This window comes from Melanostigma gelatinosum (genome assembly GCF_949748355.1).
Source record: "Melanostigma gelatinosum genome assembly, chromosome: 19".
Classification (NCBI taxonomy): Eukaryota; Metazoa; Chordata; class Actinopteri; order Perciformes; family Zoarcidae; genus Melanostigma; species Melanostigma gelatinosum.
In genome coordinates, this window is record NC_136652.1 from 22432533 (window position 1) to 22442532 (window position 10000).

Below are 10000 nucleotides of genomic sequence, written 5' to 3' on the forward strand. Positions count from 1 at the left end.
CTGAAGAAGAAAACCTTTATTAATACACCACCACTGAAGAAGAAAACCTTTATTAGTACACCACCACTGAAGAAGAAAACCTTTATTAGTACACCACCACTGAAGAAGAAAACCTTTATTAGTACACCACCACTGAAGAAGAAAACCTTTATTAATACACCACCACTGAAGAAGAAAACCTTTATTAGTACACCACCACTGAAGAAAAAAACCTTTATTAATACACCACCACTGAAGAAGAAAACCTTTATTAGTACACCACCACTGAAGAAGAAAACCTTTATTAGTACACCACCACTGAAGAAGAAAACCTTTATTAATACACCACCACTGAAGAAGAAAACCTTTATTAGTACACCACCACTGAAGAAGAAAACCTTTATTAGTACACCACCACTGAAGAAGAAAACCTTTATTAGTACACCACCACTGAAGAAGAAAACCTTTATTAGTACACCACCACTGAAGAAGAAAACCTTTATTAGTACACCACCACTGAAGAAGAAAACCTTTATTAATACACCACCACTGAAGAAGAAAACCTTTATTAATACACCACCGCTGAGACGGAGCCAGGAGTTATTAAATGCATGCAGTGCAGTAATATTGCCCTTTGAGACGTAGTGTAGCAGGATTATCTCCGTGTACTCACCGAAGAAGACGTAGAGCAGAGCCAGCAGGCTCAGGGAGACGGCCACGGAGAGTTTGGGGTCGACGGTGAAGCCGAGGACGACGGCGACGGAGCCGCAGAGCAGCAGAGACAGAACCACCACGAGCCAGGAGAACTGGAACAAGGGCTCGATCTGCTGACCGGCAAACGTCTTCATCTCATCTGAGGAGGAAGAGGAGGAACATTAACATGCATCCATACTCTGTAGCCCTGTGTGTGTGTGTGTGTGTGAGGACTCACCCTCCAGCTTCTTCAGCAGGAAGGACTTGCCGCTGCCCCACTGGGCGTACAGACCCACACAGATGGGGGGCTGCATGGTGGGCTCACTCAGGATGTCGGCCAGAGCAGAGCTGTACAGATCATAACCCAACATGTCTCCATCTGTCTCTGTGGGGGACAGGTGACCTGCAGGGGGGGACGGGTGTTATACACACACATCAACACACCTGAAGCTAAACCTTTGTGTGTTGATGTGTGTGTATTCTATAATGAGAGAGAAGCGTACGCGCTCCAAAGATCTGCGTGAGGATGCTCTTCTGGTGGCTGCAGTCGATGTTGTAGGGCGTCTCTCCGCCCTTGTTGGGTCGGTACAGCAGGCGGCCATCTTTGGGGTTCCTGAGGAGGAGCTCGGCCAGGCGGCGGCTCCGCCCACGGATGGCGATGTGAAGGGGCGTGTCTCCTTTCTGAACAGGAAGAACAGGAAGTACAGAGGTGAAGCTGTGGATCCCTGCCGACGTGAAGAAGTTTATTTTGAAGAGCACACTTCTTAGCGTTGTGTGGTATTAGATGCTCTCTGCTGATGTTGGTTGAGTCTTTATAGTTCTCACCTTATCGACAGCCGACACTTTAGCTCCTTTATCCAGCAGCAGCTCCACGATCTCAATGTTCCTCATCTTGGTGGCTTTGATCAGAGGAGTCTCTCCGTCCTGAGACAGGAGACAGGAGACAGGAGACACAACGGTCACAAACAGGAAGGAGTTCCTGAGTGATGATAGTATTCCCTCATTGCAGCAGTCTAGCTTCAGGGAACAACGTAGCGCCACCAGGGTGCTGTTACCTTCTCTGAAGGTTCTTAATGATACGATAGAGTTGCATCTCGTGCGACACAGATGTGTGAGTGAGTGTGTTGGTGTGTGTGTGTGTTCAGGTGTCTGTGTGTGAGTGAGTGTGTCTCACCTTGGTGCAGGTCTCTGTGTCTGGGTTACACTGCAGGATGTCTCTCACCATGGAGGCGTTTCCTTTCTCCACAGCCCAGTACAGAGCCGTCTTATTCTCCTGGAAACAGGTCAGAGTGAGACGTCAGAGTGAGACGTCAGCGAGAGAGAGACATCAGAGTGAGACAGTGAGACGTCAGAGAGAGACATCAGAGTGAGACATCAGAGAGAGACGTCAGAGTGAGACATCATAGAGAGACGTCAGAGTGAGACATCAGCGAGAGAGAGACATCAGAGTGAGACAGTGAGATGTCAGAGTGAGACGTCAGAGTGAGACGTCAGCGAGAGAGAGACATCAGAGTGAGACAGTGAGATGTCAGAGTGAGACATCAGAGAGAGAGAGACATCAGAGTGAGACAGTGAGACGTCAGAGAGAGACATCAGAGTGAGACATCAGAGAGAGAGAGACATCAGAGTGAGACAGTGAGATGTCAGAGTGAGACATCAGAGTGAGACATCAGAGAGAGAGACATCAGAGTGAGACAGTGAGATGTCAGAGTGAGACGTCAGAGTGAGACATCAGAGTGAGACGTCAGAGAGAGACATCAGAGTGAGACGTCAGAGAGAGACATCAGAGTGAGACAGTGAGATGTCAGAGTGAGACGTCAGAGTGAGACATCAGAGAGAGACGTCAGAGAGAGAGAGACATCAGAGTGAGACAGTGAGACGTCAGAGTGAGACGTCAGAGTGAGACATCAGAGTGCGACGTCAGAGTGAGACGTCAGAGTGAGACATCAGAGAGAGAGAGACATCAGAGTGAGACGTCAGAGTGAGACGTCAGAGAGAGACGTCAGAGAGAGAGAGACATCAGAGTGAGACAGTGAGATGTCAGAGTGAGACGTCAGAGTGAGACATCAGAGTGAGACAGTGAGATGTCAGAGTGAGACATCAGAGAGAGACGTCAGAGTGAGACATCATAGAGAGACGTCAGAGTGAGACATCAGAGAGAGACATCAGAGTGAGACAGTGAGATGTCAGAGTGAGACATCAGAGTGAGACATCAGAGAGAGACGTCAGAGTGAGACATCATAGAGAGACGTCAGAGTGAGACATCAGAGAGAGACAGTGAGATGTCAGAGTGAGACATCAGCATTAATTATATTATTATGATGTTCTCACCTGTCCTCTGATGTCGATGTCGGCGTATTTGTGCAGCAGAGCTCTGACGATCTCCACATGACCCCCCCTCACTGCTCCGATCAGCACCGTGTCCCCGCTCTGTAGTGTAGACACACACCACACTCATCAGTGATGAGTAACAACAGACCCACAGAATGAACACAAACGCCGTGGTGCGTTCAGGGTCACCAGAGTGTACGCGGCCTCACCCGGTCCGGGATGTTGACGTAGGTCCCTGCGTCCAGCAGATCCTGGACTATCTCGGTGTAGCCCTCCTTGGCAGCGATCATCAGCGCCGTGTTCCCGTCTTTGTCCGTCATGTTGACGTTAGGGTTCCTCTTCAGCAGCTCCTTCACCACCTCAGTGTAGCCGCCCTTCACCGCCACGATGAGGGCCGTCATGGAGTTCTGAGGAGGAACCACAGTACTATATCACATATAATACATATATATTTATTTATATACCTTGACACATACAGCTATACACAGTACTCTTAAAGCAGCAGTACTACACAGTACTCCTTGTCTTACCGCTCCCTCCTGGTCTACGTCCGCTCCGTTCTCCAGAAGATGCATGACACAGTCAAAGTGTCCTTTCCTGGATGCCCAGATCAGAGGAGTGGTCCCATACTGTCACACACACACACACACACACACACACACACACACACACACACACACACACACACACACACACACACACACACACACACACACACACACACACACACACACACACACACACACACACACACACAGAAACAGATTAATTGATTGATTGAGCATTATCTATCAGGTGTTGTATCATTATTGTTGTTGTTGTCTTCACCTTGTCTGAACAGTTGACTTTGGCTCCTTCACGCAGAAGAACTTTGACGATGTCAGCGTGTCCTCGACCTGCTGACCAGATGATCGGGTACACACTGTACTGCTGTGACACAGGCAGAGAGAGAGAGAGAGAGTTAATGAGTGATTATCTGTAATATCAATATTCTTTGTACCTGTCCTGTAGTGTTGGGTTAATGTGTTACCTGTCCTATAGTGTTGGGTTAGTGTGTTACCTGTCCTATAGTGTTGGGTTAGTGTGTTACCTGTCCTATAGTGTTGGGTTAGTGTGTTACCTGTCCTGTAGTGTTGGGTTAGTGTGTTACCTGTCCTGTAGTGTTGGGTTAGTGTGTTACCTGTCCTATAGTGTTGGGTTAATGTGTTACCTGTCCTATAGTGTTGGGTTAATGTGTTACCTGTCCTATAGTGTTGGGTTAATGTGTTACCTGTCCTATAGTGTTGGGTTAATGTGTTACCTGTCCTATAGTGTTGGGTTAATGTGTTACCTGTCCTATAGTGTTGGGTTAATGTGTTACCTGTCCTATAGTGTTGGGTTAGTGTGTTACCTGTCCTATAGTGTTGGGTTAATGTGTTACCTGTCCTATAGTGTTGGGTTAATGTGTTACCTGTCCTATAGTGTTGGGTTAGTGTGTTACCTGTCCTATAGTGTTGGGTTAATGTGTTACCTGTCCTATAGTGTTGGGTTAATGTGTTACCTGTCCTATAGTGTTGGGTTAATGTGTTACCTGTCCTATAGTGTTGGGTTAATGTGTTACCTGTCCTATAGTGTTGGGTTAATGTGTTACCTGTCCTATAGTGTTGGGTTAGTGTGTTACCTGTCCTGTAGTGTTAGGTTAATGTGTTACCTGTCCTATAGTGTTGGGTTAATGTGTTACCTGTCCTATAGTGTTGGGTTAATGTGTTACCTGTCCTGTAGTGTTAGGTTAATGTGTTACCTGTCCTATAGTGTTGGGTTAATGTGTTACCTGTCCTATAGTGTTGGGTTAATGTGTTACCTGTCCTATAGTGTTGGGTTAATGTGTTACCTGTCCTATAGTGTTGGGTTAGTGTGTTACCTGTCCTGTAGTGTTGGGTTAATGTGTTACCTGTCCTATAGTGTTGGGTTAATGTGTTACCTGTCCTATAGTGTTGGGTTAATGTGTTACCTGTCCTATAGTGTTGGGTTAATGTGTTACCTGTCCTATAGTGTTGGGTTAATGTGTTACCTGTCCTATAGTGTTGGGTTAATGTGTTACCTGTCCTGTAGTGTTGGGTTAGTGTGTTACCTGTCCTATAGTGTTGGGTTAATGTGTTACCTGTCCTGTAGTGTTGGGTTAATGTGTTACCTGTCCTATAGTGTTGGGTTAATGTGTTACCTGTCCTATAGTGTTGGGTTAATGTGTTACCTGTCCTATAGTGTTGGGTTAATGTGTTACCTGTCCTATAGTGTTGGGTTAATGTGTTACCTGTCCTATAGTGTTGGGTTAGTGTGTTACCTGTCCTATAGTGTTGGGTTAATGTGTTACCTGTCCTGTAGTGTTGGGTTAGTGTGTTACCTGTCCTATAGTGTTGGGTTAGTGTGTTACCTGTCCTATAGTGTTGGGTTAATGTGTTACCTGTCCTGTAGTGTTGGGTTAGTGTGTTACCTGTCCTATAGTGTTGGGTTAATGTGTTACCTGTCCTGTAGTGTTGGGTTAGTGTGTTACCTGTCCTATAGTGTTGGGTTAATGTGTTACCTGTCCTATAGTGTTGGGTTAGTGTGTTACCTGTCCTATAGTGTTGGGTTAATGTGTTACCTGTCCTGTAGTGTTGGGTTAGTGTGTTACCTGTCCTATAGTGTTGGGTTAATGTGTTACCTGTCCTATAGTGTTGGGTTAGTGTGTTACCTGTCCTGTAGTGTTGGGTTAATGTGTTACCTGTCCTATAGTGTTGGGTTAGTGTGTTACCTGTCCTATAGTGTTGGGTTAATGTGTTACCTGTCCTATAGTGTTGGGTTAATGTGTTACCTGTCCTATAGTGTTGGGTTAATGTGTTACCTGTCCTATAGTGTTGGGTTAATGTGTTACCTGTCCTATAGTGTTGGGTTAGTGTGTTACCTGTCCTGTAGTGTTGGGTTAATGTGTTACCTGTCCTATAGTGTTGGGTTAGTGTGTTACCTGTCCTATAGTGTTGGGTTAATGTGTTACCTGTCCTATAGTGTTGGGTTAATGTGTTACCTGTCCTGTAGTGTTGGGTTAGTGTGTTACCTGTCCTATAGTGTTGGGTTAATGTGTTACCTGTCCTGTAGTGTTGGGTTAATGTGTTACCTGTCCTATAGTGTTGGGTTAATGTGTTACCTGTCCTGTAGTGTTGGGTTAGTGTGTTACCTGTCCTGTAGTGTTAGGTTAATGTGTTACCTGTCCTATAGTGTTGGGTTAATGTGTTACCTGTCCTGTAGTGTTGGGTTAGTGTGTTACCTGTCCTGTAGTGTTGGGTTAATGTGTTACCTGTCCTATAGTGTTGGGTTAATGTGTTACCTGTCCTGTAGTGTTGGGTTAGTGTGTTACCTGTCCTATAGTGTTGGGTTAATGTGTTCCCTGTCCTATAGTGTTGGGTTAGTGTGTTACCTGTCCTATAGTGTTGGGTTAATGTGTTACCTGTCCTATAGTGTTGGGTTAATGTGTTACCTGTCCTATAGTGTTAGGTTAATGTGTTACCTGTCCTGTAGTGTTGGGTTAGTGTGTTACCTGTCCTATAGTGTTGGGTTAGTGTGTTACCTGTCCTGTAGTGTTGGGTTAGTGTGTTACCTGTCCTGTAGTGTTGGGTTAGTGTGTTACCTGTCCTGTAGTGTTGGGTTAATGTGTTACCTGTCCTATAGTGTTGGGTTAGTGTGTTACCTGTCCTGTAGTGTTGGGTTAATGTGTTACCTGTCCTGTAGTGTTGGGTTAATGTGTTACCTGTCCTATAGTGTTGGGTTAATGTGTTACCTGTCCTGTAGTGTTGGGTTAGTGTGTTACCTGTCCTATAGTGTTGGGTTAATGTGTTCCCTGTCCTATAGTGTTGGGTTAGTGTGTTACCTGTCCTATAGTGTTGGGTTAATGTGTTACCTGTCCTATAGTGTTGGGTTAATGTGTTACCTGTCCTATAGTGTTAGGTTAATGTGTTACCTGTCCTGTAGTGTTGGGTTAGTGTGTTACCTGTCCTATAGTGTTGGGTTAGTGTGTTACCTGTCCTGTAGTGTTGGGTTAGTGTGTTACCTGTCCTGTAGTGTTGGGTTAGTGTGTTACCTGTCCTGTAGTGTTGGGTTAATGTGTTACCTGTCCTATAGTGTTGGGTTAGTGTGTTACCTGTCCTGTAGTGTTGGGTTAATGTGTTACCTGTCCTATAGTGTTGGGTTAATGTGTTACCTGTCCTATAGTGTTGGGTTAATGTGTTACCTGTCCTATAGTGTTGGGTTAATGTGTTACCTGTCCTATAGTGTTGGGTTAATGTGTTACCTGTCCTATAGTGTTGGGTTAATGTGTTACCTGTCCTGTAGTGTTGGGTTAGTGTGTTACCTGTCCTATAGTGTTGGGTTAATGTGTTACCTGTCCTGTAGTGTTGGGTTAGTGTGTTACCTGTCCTATAGTGTTGGGTTAATGTGTTACCTGTCCTGTAGTGTTGGGTTAATGTGTTACCTGTCCTATAGTGTTGGGTTAATGTGTTACCTGTCCTATAGTGTTGGGTTAATGTGTTACCTGTCCTATAGTGTTGGGTTAATGTGTTACCTGTCCTATAGTGTTGGGTTAATGTGTTACCTGTCCTATAGTGTTGGGTTAGTGTGTTACCTGTCCTGTAGTGTTGGGTTAATGTGTTACCTGTCCTATAGTGTTGGGTTAATGTGTTACCTGTCCTGTAGTGTTGGGTTAGTGTGTTACCTGTCCTATAGTGTTGGGTTAATGTGTTACCTGTCCTATAGTGTTGGGTTAGTGTGTTACCTGTCCTGTAGTGTTGGGTTAATGTGTTACCTGTCCTATAGTGTTGGGTTAATGTGTTACCTGTCCTATAGTGTTGGGTTAATGTGTTACCTGTCCTATAGTGTTGGGTTAATGTGTTACCTGTCCTATAGTGTTGGGTTAGTGTGTTACCTGTCCTATAGTGTTGGGTTAATGTGTTACCTGTCCTATAGTGTTGGGTTAATGTGTTACCTGTCCTGTAGTGTTGGGTTAGTGTGTTACCTGTCCTATAGTGTTGGGTTAATGTGTTACCTGTCCTATAGTGTTGGGTTAATGTGTTACCTGTCCTATAGTGTTGGGTTAGTGTGTTACCTGTCCTGTAGTGTTGGGTTAATGTGTTACCTGTCCTATAGTGTTGGGTTAATGTGTTACCTGTCCTATAGTGTTGGGTTAATGTGTTACCTGTCCTGTAGTGTTGGGTTAGTGTGTTACCTGTCCTATAGTGTTGGGTTAATGTGTTACCTGTCCTGTAGTGTTGGGTTAATGTGTTACCTGTCCTATAGTGTTGGGTTAATGTGTTACCTGTCCTGTAGTGTTGGGTTAGTGTGTTACCTGTCCTATAGTGTTGGGTTAATGTGTTACCTGTCCTGTAGTGTTGGGTTAGTGTGTTACCTGTCCTATAGTGTTGGGTTAATGTGTTCCCTGTCCTATAGTGTTGGGTTAGTGTGTTACCTGTCCTATAGTGTTGGGTTAATGTGTTACCTGTCCTATAGTGTTGGGTTAATGTGTTACCTGTCCTATAGTGTTAGGTTAATGTGTTACCTGTCCTGTAGTGTTGGGTTAGTGTGTTACCTGTCCTATAGTGTTGGGTTAGTGTGTTACCTGTCCTATAGTGTTGGGTTAGTGTGTTACCTGTCCTATAGTGTTGGGTTAGTGTGTTACCTGTCCTATAGTGTTGGGTTAATGTGTTACCTGTCCTATAGTGTTGGGTTAGTGTGTTACCTGTCCTATAGTGTTGGGTTAGTGTGTTACCTGTCCTATAGTGTTGGGTTAGTGTGTTACCTGTCCTATAGTGTTGGGTTAATGTGTTACCTGTCCTATAGTGTTGGGTTAATGTGTTACCTGTCCTATAGTGTTGGGTTAGTGTGTTACCTGTCCTGTAGTGTTGGGTTAGTGTGTTACCTGTCCTATAGTGTTGGGTTAATGTGTTACCTGTCCTATAGTGTTGGGTTAATGTGTTACCTGTCCTGTAGTGTTGGGTTAGTGTGTTACCTGTCCTATAGTGTTAGGTTAATGTGTTACCTGTCCTATAGTGTTGGGTTAGTGTGTTACCTGTCCTATAGTGTTGGGTTAGTGTGTTACCTGTCCTATAGTGTTGGGTTAGTGTGTTACCTGTCCTGTAGTGTTGGGTTAGTGTGTTACCTGTCCTATAGTGTTGGGTTAGTGTATTACCTGTCCTATAGTGTTGGGTTAATGTGTTACCTGTCCTATAGTGTTGGGTTAGTGTGTTACCTGTCCTATAGTGTTGGGTTAGTGTGTTACCTGTCCTATAGTGTTGGGTTAGTGTGTTACCTGTCCTATAGTGTTGGGTTAGTGTGTTACCTGTCCTGTAGTGTTGGGTTAGTGTGTTACCTGTCCTATAGTGTTGGGTTAGTGTGTTACCTGTCCTATAGTGTTGGGTTAGTGTGTTACCTGTCCTGTAGTGTTGGGTTAGTGTGTTACCTGTCCTGTAGTGTTGGGTTAGTGTGTTACCTGTCCTGTAGTGTTGGGTTAGTGTGTTACCTGTCCTGTAGTGTTGGGTTAATGTGTTACCTGTCCTATAGTGTTGGGTTAATGTGTTACCTGTCCTATAGTGTTGGGTTAATGTGTTACCTGTCCTATAGTGTTGGGTTAATGTGTTACCTGTCCTATAGTGTTGGGTTAATGTGTTACCTGTCCTATAGTGTTGGGTTAGTGTGTTACCTGTCCTATAGTGTTGGGTTAATGTGTTACCTGTCCTATAGTGTTGGGTTAATGTGTTACCTGTCCTATAGTGTTGGGTTAGTGTGTTACCTGTCCTATAGTGTTGGGTTAATGTGTTACCTGTCCTATAGTGTTGGGTTAGTGTGTTACCTGTCCTGTAGTGTTGGGGTTCGCTCCGTTCTCCAGCAGCAGCTCGGTGACCTCTACACGGCCTTTATAAGACGCCCAGGTTAGAGCCGTCCAGCCGCCCTGAAACAGAATCACACAGTAGATCATTCATGTGTTCATCTATTGATT

General features: G+C 44.9%; 1 protein-coding gene across 2 annotated transcripts in view; it reads right to left on the reverse strand.

Moving 5' to 3' along the window:
* The window catches only part of kidins220b (kinase D-interacting substrate 220b), a 30509-nt gene that overhangs the window by 14520 nt on the left and 5989 nt on the right, over window positions 1-10000 (reverse strand). For both annotated transcript variants that reach the window (XM_079291423.1, XM_079291422.1), the window contains exons 5-14: window positions 9854-9952; window positions 3832-3933; window positions 3534-3632; window positions 3213-3410; window positions 3004-3102; window positions 1847-1945; window positions 1498-1596; window positions 1176-1353; window positions 911-1075; window positions 653-832 (exon numbers count right to left, since the gene is read on the reverse strand). In XM_079291423.1, coding sequence (XP_079147549.1) covers window positions 653-832; window positions 911-1075; window positions 1176-1353; window positions 1498-1596; window positions 1847-1945; window positions 3004-3102; window positions 3213-3410; window positions 3534-3632; window positions 3832-3933; window positions 9854-9952 — 1318 coding nt within the window. The remainder of the gene's footprint in view (window positions 1-652; window positions 833-910; window positions 1076-1175; window positions 1354-1497; window positions 1597-1846; window positions 1946-3003; window positions 3103-3212; window positions 3411-3533; window positions 3633-3831; window positions 3934-9853; window positions 9953-10000) is intronic.